This window comes from Dermacentor variabilis, chromosome 10 (genome assembly GCF_050947875.1).
Source record: "Dermacentor variabilis isolate Ectoservices chromosome 10, ASM5094787v1, whole genome shotgun sequence".
Lineage (NCBI taxonomy): Eukaryota > Metazoa > Arthropoda > Arachnida > Ixodida > Ixodidae > Dermacentor > Dermacentor variabilis.
This window is the reverse complement of record NC_134577.1, coordinates 60532292-60546544: the sequence shown is the minus strand read 5'-3', so window position 1 is coordinate 60546544 and position 14253 is coordinate 60532292. Positions and strand designations below refer to the sequence as shown.

Here is a 14253-nt window from a genome sequence, read left to right as displayed (position 1 = left end):
GGCAAAGCGCGCCGTAATCAGTAGGTGCCGCGACTGGCCGAGACGTTCATCTTCCCAACTTCCTCGCAGCTTCCCGTCACGGTGGGTTTCGGTCTGGTACGAGAGCGGGGCCGCCTTTTCTGCGCGCACCCCGCGGTACTCAGCTTCGATGTTGCTTGCATCTTACCGTTGAATTTCGATGATAAATGTCTCGAATCACCTGCGACTTTGAAGATAAAAAAGAAAATGGAGGAGGACGCGTTAAAACGCGACGGCCTTTGAATTCGCCATTTAAACAGCAGCCCCTATATAAAGCACTGATGAAGTCGCAGTTTCGCCCGAAAGTCGAACCATCGATTGTGATATCGAATGCGTAGGCGGCTATAAGAAATTAGGATGGTAGTTTTGTGGGCCGTATAAACTTGCAAGCATTCGCGTACTATGTAGTCTAACAAGCATGGTGTCAGCGCGCACAGGCTAACATGAACACGCCACACGCGATGACCGCGGACAGTCGCTGTCGAAACGCTAGCGTGAAGAAGCGCGGCAGCAGCACCGAGCGAAGTGACCGTCGTGCTGTGTGTCGCTTCAACGCAAACTGGGCGGCGGGAAAGCAACACGCACAAAGTTATGAGCCGTCGTCGCACCTAGACTCAACTCCCGACGCAGATCGCTTTCAAGAAAGGGTGCGCATGGCCGTAATACAACGCCCCCCCCACCCCTATGTAATATATATATATATATATATATATATATATATATATATATATATATATATATATATATAATGTATTTCCACTTCTCTCCTCAAAGAGGCAAGAAGCGTGTGAAGCGAGCTCCTGAACGACCATCTGCAATGTGGTGCAAGCGGCTGTGACAGTGATGTCACGTACCACGCAAGTGACGGACTGTAACTGACGATGTGTGACGCTCTGCGCTCTCTCTCTCTCCTCCCCATCTTTCATCCCCCCATCCCGCACCCATGTGTAGGGTAGCAAACCGGTTGAGCTAAACTGGTTGACCTCTCTGCCTTTCCTTCTCCACTTTTTCTTTCCTTCCGTGGCGGGCGCGGTTTCAAACCATAGATCCGGTACCTCATAGAATTGCGACGTGCTGCCAGCTCATTTCAATCGCAGTTAACGCTAAATCCCCGCCGACTTTTTGTTCTTCCTCAAGCGCCTTTGGTAACCTCCAAGTTTGTCCAAATAGTAAGGCAAAAGCAAACGAAAGCAGACGAGATAACTTGTCGATGGCGGGAGCCGTCCCCACATCTTGCTCACTGCGATTGCAATGCTTTTGCCAACTAAGCTACCGTGGACAATGTCAACCTGCGCTCTGCACACGGGCTCGCAGGTGATGTGCTGCCAGTACTGGCCCATGGAGCTGGACAAGCCCGAAAAGTATGGCGTCATCGAAGTGACGCTCCTCTCCGAGGACACCATGGCCAACTTCGTCATTCGAACGCTGAGGCTACGAAAGGCGAGTATGTCGACGCGCGAGCCTGACTTAAACCTCCGAATCGTTTTTGTAAACAGTCCGTATAAAGGCGTTCCGCTACAAATGTACTTCAGAATCGAAATTGGCATTGGCCCTGAGCTAAGACTTCCTCTTAACGCATAACCTATGTTAGGATTTCGATACGCTGGAGAGTTTTTAGCTGTGGAAAGTTTAGCATACTAATAACTTGTTTAAACATTGTACTAATTAAGGTGAATCCCATAGCATTGCAATTGTTTTTGTTCATAGATATCTACTCTCTATTGCTAAACGTAAAGCTGAACAAGTTGTAGTTCTCCTTGATTTGGACGTGCGTTTGGGCATTATAGGGGCAAAAAAAGCATTCCGTAAAAAAGCGAAGCAGTCCATTTCAATTCCCTAGAAAACCCACAGACCACTTTATTTCGCTTTCAATAGGGTAGGCTCTTCCGTTGATGCTCTCACTTCGTGACTCATTTCTCTCAAAACCACTTGGTCAGCCCTCTTTAACCACGTCTTGCCCTTGCACAAGAAAACACCGCATCATCATCATCATCATCATCATCATCATCATCGTCGTCGTCGTCGTCGTCGTAATCATCGTAATCGTCGTCGTCGTCGTAATCATCGTAATCGTCATCATCAGCAGCAGCAGCCGCAGCAGCGTCGTCGTAGTCTCATTTGGTAGGCTCCTGATAGGAGGTAAAGCGATTCGTTAAAGGAAGCTCTTGTTTATCGTGTTTTGAACACAATTAGTCTTTTGTTGTGGGCGCAAGAAAAGGGAGACAAGATTATTAATTACCCACAAGAAACAACGACAACCTGAAGGGCAATGCCTACGAAGAGCAGGTGGACAAGGAAGCAACACATCCAATCATATATATCAGTTGCCGGAGGGAGCGTTCTTCGAATGAATGCTACCTTCTTGCAATAAGCAACGGATGATGCTGGGCTATTTCTCCCGCGTCGAGACTCTCTCTCCGCTGCTTCTCGCAGGGCGAGGAGGAGCGCGACGTGTTCCAGCTTCACTTCACGAGCTGGGCGTCCCACACGCAGCCGTTCACCAACGCCCTGCTGGACTTCCGGCGAAGGGTGCGGACGTTCACCGACCGCTGGTCAGCGATCGGACCAACCATCGTCCACTGCAGGTATGGGCGCTCGAGACTCCGCTCTCAAGGGGGGGGGGGGAGCTATAAAGCTAGCCTGCGCATGGCTTTATAGCTAAAACCATGCGAAGGCTTAGCTTACACAGACTCTCACTGTGCGTGACGTTTGAACGGCATTTTCCACGTTCGAGATAGGCACAAACCCTTTTAAACGGTGCATTTGTCTTTCCCTGTTGCTGCGTTGTGCCATAGTTTGAGCTACGAAAGCTGCCGCCTTGCATGAAAATTTTTTTTTTCTGGCTGCCGTCATAGCTGCGGCTTCCGGAGGTACCGGTACGCCGCGTGTACCACGCGTTTCTCGTGCGGATTCGCTGTACAGCTGTCCCTCCGACCCGCTCCTTGCAGTGACGGATGCGGCCGCACGGGCACCTACATGTGCATCGACGCCAACCTGGAGCTGGCGGACGAAGACGGCGAGTACGACGTGTTCGGCTACACCAAGAAGCTGCGCGCCGCGAGGAAAGGAATGGTCGACACCGTGGTACGTCGCGCTGCTTCCTCTGTGCCTATCTCCCGGGCAAGGCAGGCCCGGCCGTCGTGCTGTGTTCAGCGTGCGTGCGGTGCCTTTCCCGGATAAGTTCGCGAGTTCGTGTTAAGTAAGCGCGCGAAGCAAGATCTGTTGTGTGAAAGCTTTAGAAATGAACGACAGACACCTGTTTGCGAGCGTTCTTCTTTATTTATTTTTTTATGCAGGCGCCAGTCGAAGGTGCCGACGCGCGCCTTTTGTGTTTTCTTGTTGCTATGCTCGAGTGAAACCTAGTTCATTTATGCATCTCTTAGAATGCGTGCAGGGAGCAGGGACAAAAATAGATTTGTCATGGAAGTTGGCAAGGTTCCCCCTACCCTTACTAGCAGGTAGTGGCAGATTTAGAATGAGAGTGGAAGGCTTGGGTGGGGGGGGGGGAGGGGGGGTTTGCAAAATATCTACAGATGTCATGACAACGGACATGACAGCAACACAAGCGCGGAAAGCAATTAATTGACAAATTAGCAGCGCAGCCATAAGCATTACTCGACTCATACACGTGCATGTGTGGGTGTGCGTGTGCGCGCTGAATGAAGCGTGTGGTTGCGGGGCTGACGTTGCGTTCTGCACGGCAACTTGTGCGCACGATATGCAACCACACGTGACCGACCAAAAATATCTTAATTAAATTTTTCTTGCGGCTGTCATTGTTGCCATCGGCAACTTAGGCAGCTTCTGCGCAGACGTTCATTCATGCGTTGCGTTGTTCAAATTTGCCCCCCCCCCTCCACCCTCCACCCTCCTTGTTTTTGTTGCAATTCGCGGTTGTGCGCGCCTTAAACAAGGATGGTCTTACGCGGGCAAATGCGGTTGCAGTTCGAAGGCAAGTTCTACAGTCCCGCTCGGTCACAGACGTCCGCGATGCAGCGTCAACAACGTTCGGGACCTTCTCCTCCGCAGGAGGCGTACAAGTTCGTGTACGAGACGCTGGAAGAGGCCTACGTCTGCGGCAAGACGTGGTTTCCGGTGTCCGAGCTGTCCGAGCAGCTCAAGTTCAAGTCGGCCAAGAACCCCATCACCAAGGTCAACGAGTACCAGAAGGAGTACGAGGTAAGCGCACCTGACTTGCTTCTTCGCCCCCTTCGGCAGCGTCACGCCGAATGCGCCTGTTTTCCGTCAGACCGCCGAAGTTGCGCATCGGTTGGGCATAGCTGTAGCCTCTGGTCGCGAATCTAGACCATGTCATTCTAACGATCTTCTATTCTGAACCAAATAAAGCTGGTATTGTCATTGTTAGTAGTTCTACGTGGGAGCGCTGAGTGCTGGGCGTTTCCATTCTCCAGAGGAATCGTTCTGGTACCCGTTACAGTCTTCGAAGTCTGCTGTGCCTATAGCTTGCTGCTCCTTATTACAAAGACGGCGCCGAATAAAACAACACACGAAGAAGGGGGACACGAGACAGCTCGTGTGTTGTTTTATTCGGCGCCGTCTTTCTAATCATGCTTAACCAACTAGCCCGCCAACACATGCTCAGTTGCTCCTTATGGGCGGCGTCTAAACGTAAGTAATCGTAAATGAAATGCATATATATATATATATATATATATATATATATATATATATATATAAAGTGCTTTCGTGGGGCACTAATTGGTCAGTGTGATGTGTTACGTTTTTTTTTTCTCGGAGTAATTGTATTCGATTACATATTTTTTTCTGTAATGTTCACAAGTCCGGTCAGTACTCGCGCTCTTTTCGTTACACTAGGCGTGTTCACTCCTACCTGCTTGTCTCGTTTGCGCAGAAAATTTGCAAGATGTCGTCCAAGCTGTCCATCGGGGACTGTGCGGGCGGTCATCGGCCCGAAAACAGAGACAAGAATCGAGACGTGGCTACCGTGCCCCGTAAGTCCAAATTTTTTGAAGAATCTCTCTTTCTTTCCTTTCTCTTCTGTCAACCACCTTGCGCGAGATACCATCGTTTGCATCTTTTTATCTATTTACAAAGCAGACGAAAGACCTCACATCGAGTATAATGCTTTCTATATACGCCCGATGACAGCACTTACAGACATCTCGATAACTGACGACAATTAATTTATTTCTGTGGTTTTACGTGCCAAAACCACGATTTGATTAAGAGGCAAGCCGTAGTGGGGGATTGCGGATTAATTAAAGACCCACCAGGGGGTCTTCCCCTCGCACCATCAAGAGACGGACGTCATTTGCATGAGCCATGCGACAAGCGGATTCAGTTACAACACGTTATGGAGATATTTGTTTTGTGCGTATTAAGTCGCACAAATGCACATCAGTGATAGAAGTCATGTAATGCTTTGTGAAAGTTTTAATACACGGATACAATGAACAAATGTTTTCCTGACGATAAGTTATGACTAAAATTATTAACAGAAGGCAATGTGACTTCATAATGAAATAGTTTAATTACTTGTCAAAGCATGTATTATGCCATTATTTTCAATTATTTCCGGCAGCCGAATAGAGGATTATAGAGTAATAAATTATCAGGTGCACAAATCGACAACCTTATCAACAAATACATCAATAAATAAACAAGAGACCGCGATATTTCGAAAGCGCGAAAGGACACGAGAGCCAGTAAGAACAGTGTGCATTTAGTCAGTGAGGAGCTAATACAGCATATGACGAATAAAAATCGGTAAGGAGAATGCACAGCATAGATAAGGGAGTTTTACAACTAGCGCAACAAGCGTCTTTGCGTACCCAAAAGGCCTCACCCTGCTTGCGCTGTTGTGTAGCCCATTTTCGATCAGTTGTATAACTTTTTTTATTGTTTTCTAAGCCAGACGCTTTGCTTTGACTTGTAAGTTGGCACCTTTCTCTTTCCTATTAAAGACATCGGTTCGTTGTCTGATGTGATGATTTCGCCATCAGGGAAAAAAAAAACGTTCATTCGGGCACTTGATCTGTTAATGAAGTCTTCTGCAGTCTTATTCAAATCGCTTTTGTGGGGGAGTTCTTTGAGAGTGTGCAAAATTGCCAGATGATTCGAACGGGCTTGTCCAGTCGTCAACCTCACGTACGTTTTCAGTCGACGACTACAAGAAAAGGACTTCTCGGATGTGCGTTTGTATGTGTCGCTAGCATTGCCTACTGGAAAGAGAAGCAATGCTGGGACACATAGCATTCGCGTGAATTTTGCATGCTTTGATAAAAGACTGCAAAAGTGGTCACTGAAGTCTGCAGCTTTTTTCCAGGATCAAAAAAGCACGCAAAGCAATTTGAAACGAGGTGAACATACAGCAAGATATTAATTATCTGGGCATAAGCTTATCCATACTGTTATAGTTGTTGAGTCGCTACCTCCTTCTTTTTAATATAGGTAGTAAAGTTTGTCCTGTGTATATATTTTTATATAGTGTGTTCGCAGTTGAAATTAAAAAAAAATGTTGAAATGAGAAAGATAGGAATGGAGGTAGCCGCGGATGGTGCTTCTAGTGCGATTGTGATCCTACTGTCAGCGTTTGCAGAAATAAAGGGAAAGTATGAATTTAAAATGCCGTGTGCGCCCGCGCCAGCTATGAAGCAGTAAGCCTTTAACCACAGTAAAATTTAAGTGAAAAGGTTGACGAAACTCTCTAAAGATGTAGGTAATAGAACTCTGGTAATGACACTTTAGGGAAGGGGGGCGGGTAGGCTTCGGTATCGCCAGGAGAGGGGGGGCTCGGCCCCCGCCGGAAAACTTCGGAGGGTCTTCGGGCCCCGGATACCTCTCCCCCCGTATTCGGCGCCTATTAGATGAACAGATGACATTAGGAAAATTGCAGCCGTTGTAGGGTGGAGCCGGTTGCAGTATTACGTTGCTGACTGCAAGCCCATAGTAAGAGGCCCTTGTTCTACAGTTGACGATTATTATGATGAAGATGTGCCTGAAGATTTCAGTTATAGCGACATACTTTCGCACGCGAAATGTCTGACATGGTTCTGAAATCTATGCCATTTATTTTTTCTCTTTTCTGCTTTTTGCAGCTGATAACTTTCGGCCGTACCTGACGTCATTCCAGAGCAACGACAACACTGACTACATCAACGCTGTTTTCGTCGACGTAAGCTTTGCTTGTTGTTTACAACATTTCGTGATATCCCAGGTCGTTTCCTCAGAAACTTATCTCAGTCAACTACTACGCATAATCATGATGCGCGGATTTAAATTCCTCTGGATAGTTTAGCTGTACCATCACGTTATTGCTTAAGCCAGTTCGAAATAGCTAAAAACAAAGGCGGAAATATATCCCGCAAGCCTAATTTATAGCCAATGAGCTTTCTAAGCGTACACATTGCCCTAAAGCCAGCGAGAAAGAGCAAACAAAAATTCGCGTCTTTGGATTAGTTGCGGACTCAATCCACCTTGGTGACTTGGTGGCTATGGCGCTGAATCAGCGACCTCGCGAAAATGCGAATGTTCTTGCGGGCCGCGCATTGGGTGCACGTAAAAGGAACCACCAGGTGGTCCAAAATCATCCGGAGTCCAACACTTCGGCGCGCTTCACAATCAGATCTGGACTCTGGCTCGTGAGACCCCAGAAATTGAAAATGTTAAGTTCCAGACTCCGCCTCTGTTAAATATCAATTTAGTTACGTCCCCAAAAAAAAGATTTCTACGTAATAGCGCTTGCGGAATTGAATGCGCGCCTTGAGCTTTGTGCTTTTACGAATTTGTCGTTTACGAGTTATGGCCACATATCGTCGGCATGTCCAGGGCTACAGCCGCTCCAAGGAGTACATCGTGACAGAGTGGCCCATGGTCCGGACGGCGCAGGACCTGTGGTCGCTCGTCTACGACCACGACTGCAACTCCGTGATCGTCCTCTGCAATCCTCCGCCTTCGAACGTGAGTGCGAGTGGCGCGATGACGTCATTGATTTATGCCTTACGGTAACGGTCCAGCCAGAACCTCTCCAGGAAGAGACGTGCTATCTGGACAGAAAATAATAGTTCCGGTTTCCTTCATTCTTGGCCACACACGTCGCAGGCGTGCGACCATACATGCTATTTGGTCGCCTTATGCTGTCTGATCATCGCCAGCATAAATTCAGTGAAGTAGGATTGCTGAAGACACCGTCAGAAAGCTAGGATTGGCCGCCGTCTGAGTAAGGGGGGGGGGGGCAGGGGACTTGGGGTTTAGTCTCCCAACCCCCGCCACCCCCGGACCGCATCAAGGACACAATAAGTTTATCTCTCTCCCGCCTCAATCTAACACCTGTAGCATACCACCGTAAGTTATCTCGTTGAAACCTATTTCAATACTTGTGCCATCACTCTGACGCAGTGGTGGGGCCAGAAATTGCTTTCGAGGGGGGAGGAGGTGGGGCACGTGCCTGGTCTGCGTAAGCAGCTAATCTTTTCCCCACAGCACATTTAACATAAACTAGGTCGCAGCTATGAAATCGGTGTTCCACATTGGCTGACGACTTCGTTTGCTAATTCTTGCCTGCCACGCACGTCGAACGAGCGGGATCACCTTCCCGCGTCAGTTGCAGCTATTCCAAAACACCATGCTTTCTTCAATGCCTCAATCTCACACTGCATCACAAAGCAATAGTCGTTGTTCTATAATTTGAATTTTTCTTTGTTTTCTCATCGCTGGTGTTTTTATATTCATATATTTATTTCTTATTGTTTTCTCGCTTTATATTGCAATAACCACTCCCCTATTTAGTGCCATTTGACGTAGATTGTGCTTAAACAAACAAACAAGCAAATAAATAAATAAATAAATAAATAAATAAATAGGTTTTTTATGTCTAATGCGTTCGCATCAAAGCATTCACGAGGACACACCTTGCGTCATGTTGCCAGGATCGGCCCAGTCGCGCTTTTGAATCTACGGCGTTCGAAGTGAAGGCACCACATAGCGCGTCGTCGTCTTGACTTTTGCAACCATCGAATGTTCCGCGCGATGCCAATACGTTGAAGATGTCGCAGTTGTACAGGAGAAATGCGTGAAATATTTCGCAGACGCTGGTTGTTAGTGCATTGAAAATTTCGCTGAGCATCAGTGCTTCTAGAGGTCCGCTCGATAGTCTAGTGCAGAAAACGGTCGCCGCTCGTAGTTCTAGAAAACCGTGCGTTTGTTAATCAAGAAAGATTAAGGAAAACGAGACATAGAGCTTCTGGGAGGGGCAGGGTCCGCAGCTTTGTACCAGCAAGGATACTTCACGTGTGAAGTGGTGACTTGTCCTTTGGACTCCTCTCAAGTACTTTCGCTCTGCTAATGTAAATGCTAGGCTAACACAAAAGAAATAAAAAGAGCTGATTGTAGCCGACGAAAATATTACTTTCGATGGAGTATCGATAATGTGGTTTTCATTGAAATTAGGCAGGACGTTCAGGCTTTATGCTAAAACGAGTAACACGAGGATTCACGTCGACCAGTATCTGCACGGAAAAAAAAAATTACCCATCCTAATCTCGCTGCGGGGGTGAGAAAAGCGTTTCCTTTTATGTTCTATATAAGCTAATGGTTTACGACGCCCCTCCTAAGTCGGCGGCGGTTCAGCTTCATTTCTTTCGGGACGTCAGTTACTCGAGAAAAAAAGATATTATCGCTCGACAACTCCTTTTTCTTGTTTCATTTTTTTTCTTCAGTGTGCGAAGTCTACATTTCATTTTATTTTCCAGGCGTACCCTTCCTTCTGGCCGACGGAGAAGGAGAAGCGCAAAAAGTACGGCCCTGTCTTCACGGTGGACGTGGTCTCGTACAACCACTACCCGAAAATCAAGACGTGGATTTTCAGGATAAACAAGAAGGCAAGTTGCGGCTGGCTACGCTGTTCGTCAAGGAATGACTTCGTGGCGTAGCCTCCGAAGTGGTGCGACGAATTAGTTCTTTAGATATAGTTGGGGGTGTGGCGATGTGGGGCCTAGCCGTCTACCTTTTACGACGAAGTTCGAGAAGTTCCACAATGGCCCGAATATCGGGCGCCTCAACGCTGCTCCAACGGAGCAAGCGAATCTTGCAGGCTTAGTTCAGAGCCTGCGCGCACTGCCATGTTTTACACACTGCGCGCTGCGCTGAGCTCGTGATTGTCTGTTCTTCCTGTGTGCAGCATGTGTGCGTGCGTTTTTGCCGTAAACATAAGAAACGTAATCTAGGCGAAATGTGTAACGAGTGTGCGAGAGAAAACGACCTAACAGGATTCGTATGCATGCTATAATTAGCATTCGTAAGAGCGATCATAAAATTAACATTCTCTTCGGAGTAGTGGTCTCGCGGGAAGGCTGTTGCACCTCGACGCAAGTTCTCGAAATCGAATGACCACGAATATTAGTACAGGAAAATGGTACAGTTACTTTTATATCTACGGTTAACGCGAAGCGAAATGTGTCCATGCGCAGTATGAAAATTATCTACAAACACCAGGCCGTCTACGCGATTCTGCAACCTGCTATCCGCGGAGTTTATCTTCCCAAATATATAATTTGTAGGGGTGTTCGAATAGTGAAATTTGAAAACCTAATGAATGCGAGTATTCCAGTGTAATCACTCCGGAATATTGAATATTTGTTGATTTTTGAAGCTACATCAAATGCGAAGTTTCCATGGGGTCCGTTTCATTAAAAAAAAAAAAAACAACGAAACCAGGCATACGTAGACACATGCATGTAATACAGTTTGCAATTGGACGTCACAATACCTGTGAAGTTTCTTAATGATAACTGATTTCAGTTACCTTGGGCACCGTGGCAACAACATCAATCAAACAAGCTGGTGAACAGCCTGTCTACAGATGCGCGCACTGTGTCGTTGTGGTTGCGGAAGACGTGTAATATTTCAGCACCACACATTGTTCTGAAGGAGTGAAAATTTAGTGATACTGACCGAGTAAGAAACTGTGTATAGGCTGCTTAAAAGCGAGCCACTCTTATTGAATGACTGAATAAAAATTATGGAGCCACTGCTCTCGTTCCGAAATTATGGCCCCTGCGCAATACCCTGAGCTATCCTGCGGCAGAATTATTCGGAAAAGTCCTTAAATCGATCGTTCTGTTTCCCTCGCGACTCTGATGAATACTTCTATCCCTTGTATATTCGAAACCAATATTTGACAGCTTCGAATAGGGAATGCTCTTGAACAGTCTCTGTCATTCAATTAGTATTCAGATATTCGCACATCGCTGGTGTCTTGTTAAGAGATATGGACTTCAAGTACACTGACATCAATAACTCTCATCTTTTCTTACACTTTTTCTGTATTATTTTTTTTAACACATCATTGATCTCTGTGTATAAAATCCGGTCTTTTGTAATATGCTGTTATATACACCTGGAATATCATTTGGAATTGTCGAATTTAGAAAAAATAATGAGTAGCATGGGGTGATGCTTAAACAGTAAGTCTGTGGCTCACTTTTGTTATATACATTTAGATGCTCTATCTGCTGCCTCGCTGGTCGACAAGCGCAGTGTGCTTAGACCAAGCAATTGAACGATATCACTACCAAATTTATATATATTTTAAAATAAAAATTGGAAAAAAGTTTTCATAAATATTTTTAGGCGGAAGGATATCGTGGTAGCTTCAGGCTGTTTCTACAGAGTTGCGGCTCCTGGACGAACTTGCAGGCAACGCGCGCGTCCTAATTCACTCCACGACAGGTGGTCTCCCTGACGGAGCTGATGGCGGGCGTCAAGGCCGAGCCGAAAACGACGCAGATCTTCCAGATCACCTGCTGGCCCGAACGCCACAAGGTGCCCACCTCCACGAACACCCTGGTCGAGCTCATGAACATGGTCGAGAGATGGCGCCAGAGGACCACCTACGGCCCCGTTCTCGTCATATCCACGTGAGCTCCACTAACTCAGTACGGAGGAGAACAGTGCTAAGAATAACATGTACCGACGGGTTGACTTTCGAAGAATGTCGCAGGTCGAAAAAGTTGGCGTAAGTGTCATGGAGGTAGGAAAATAACTAGGAGGAAGCATTATGTAACAAAACTGAAGCAAAAAATAAAAAAATAAGCTTGGCCCGGCACGTGACCACGTCGCGCGAAGTTTATGCTAAGTCTTCTAGAATAGGGCACTCTAGTGCGCTGTAGTTTTCGTGGGGTTCTTCTACTGCTGCGTTTAGCGCACACCCTTCGGAAAAGGCAACGGATGCGACAACACAACCTGAGGCTGTCGCCCTGACACGTTCAAAAAAGGAGCAAAATGCACACGTTGCAACACAACTGACAGAACACAGCTAACATATTGTGAAAAATATGTGCAGAGCGGTTGGCAAGGTACCTGAAAACGTTCGCGTCGATTACAACCCATACCGGGAGCCAAGCTCACTGGGTTGAGTCTGCTGAGCCCAGAGACACGTGTGGGGCCGACTTTTTTTTTTGGAGAGAAAAAAGGCAAATGGGGGGGGGGGGGGGGGTTGTGTTCACGAGAGCGTTGACTTTCCAAAGCTGACTGCGTGACGCAGTGCGCACTCCTAGTTTATTTCTTTCCTCCTCGCTCAAACTTTGGACATGGCTGTCTGGCACTGTGTTGTTTTTTCCTGTCGTGATGGACTTCACGGAAGTGCGAATGAAACTTAATTTAATGACGTGACAACAATGACGTGATGACGTGACAATATTTATTAATCATTCATTTAATTATGCGTTACAGAACCAAAGTGGGACATAGATTAAGCGGGGGGGGGGGGGGGAGAAGGAGGGTGGAGCATCAAATGTATATATAGCAACATTAGTGAAAACATACGCAAACAAGGAAAGTACCTCAAGCACGGCACAATCGATTAACGTACCAAAAATGCAGATAAAAATATACAAATAAAGACACAGATGTATTGCAGTGAATGCACCAAAGAGATGACGCCCACACTGCAAGCAAACAGAATTTGAACAGAAAATCACACGCGCGGACACGCACAAGACTGTGAGGTACACTGTAAGATAATTTACACCCTTAAAAGTGATAAAAGGGTGTAAATGTGCCTATAACTCCCACCCCATAGGATGTTAGTTGCATAAATCACACCGTAAGGATGTGAGTTATAGACACACTTGCACCCTTTTTCACTTTTAAGGGTGTAAATTATTTTACAGTGTAGGCTCCTGGGTACGCGTACTTCGGCCGCCCTTTTGGCCGGCTGACACTCGGCCGTGACGTCGCGCGCCCCTCGTTTAATTTTACCGCAGGAACGGCAAGAGTCGCGCCGGCGTCTACTGCGCTGCCAACGTTGCCATCGAGCAGGTCGTGGAGCACGGGGAGGTCGACGTCTTCCAGGCAGTCAGGACGGTGCGAAGGCATCGGCCGCAGCTCGTCGAGAACATGGCGAGTATACGTGTTGAACGGGACTCCCTCTCTCTCGTCGTCGTTCCTCCACTCTAAGAAACGTTTGTACCCTTTGAGGTTCATCTTGCCCCCAAACGATAACCGTTATATACGTTCGTTTCTTTAGCGCTGCGCGCCCAGTTCTCCCGGAACCCGAACGGCGTGGCCGATATACCGGCGTGTCGTAGCGTTCTCGACTGAAAAGTAGCAAGTGCATAGTTTCAGGAAAAAGAAAACGGAAGCGCAAGCAAGACGTATTACTATTCGTTTCTTTTGGGGGGACAAGATACACGCGCCACAGGGTTCAAACTTTATTCAGAGTGCTTGAATCATTAAGAAAGGAGCAGTGCTAGGAGGGAACATGGCGCCACAGTCTTGAAACCGAAACATTATATATATATATAAGGGCAAAACTCTCGCAAAATAGGCCCTCGCTACGTGACAGGCAAGTGGCAATTTCTATCTGCCAAGCGCGCGACTAGTGCTGTGAGTCGAGCGGCCGGCGATGGCCGGTCGTGGCTAGGGCTTCGCTAAATGTTACCGTGAAACAACCACTGCCTTGAGAGATCCGGCAACCGCAGAGGCCGTACTTTGCGAGAGTGAGCGTGCACACATGTAACGGATAGGAGGGGCGGTGTCCGAGGAGGTTGGCGTGCTGCCTGACGTGATGCGCCCTCATAGATTTTTTTTTTATCCTTCCTCCACGCCTTGAAGCTTCTTGCATGCCATGATAATGTTGATGACCATCATGCCGATGATGATCTTCAGTTACAGCACGTATATTCCCCTTTGTGGCTAGCACAAGAACGGCGCGGCAGAAGCCTTTGCAAGTGAAACAATTATTCAAACGTGAGA

General features: G+C 47.2%; 1 protein-coding gene across 3 annotated transcripts in view; it reads left to right on the top strand.

The window, feature by feature from the left end:
- Positions 1-14253, top strand: part of Ptp36E (protein tyrosine phosphatase 36E) — a 258657-nt gene that overhangs the window by 234152 nt on the left and 10252 nt on the right. For all 3 annotated transcript variants that reach the window (XM_075672825.1, XM_075672824.1, XM_075672823.1), the window contains exons 8-17: positions 1333-1458; positions 2452-2603; positions 2967-3102; positions 4048-4197; positions 4892-4991; positions 7098-7174; positions 7828-7959; positions 9750-9878; positions 11728-11915; positions 13263-13398. In XM_075672825.1, the coding sequence (XP_075528940.1) occupies positions 1333-1458; positions 2452-2603; positions 2967-3102; positions 4048-4197; positions 4892-4991; positions 7098-7174; positions 7828-7959; positions 9750-9878; positions 11728-11915; positions 13263-13398 (1326 nt within the window). The remainder of the gene's footprint in view (positions 1-1332; positions 1459-2451; positions 2604-2966; positions 3103-4047; positions 4198-4891; positions 4992-7097; positions 7175-7827; positions 7960-9749; positions 9879-11727; positions 11916-13262; positions 13399-14253) is intronic.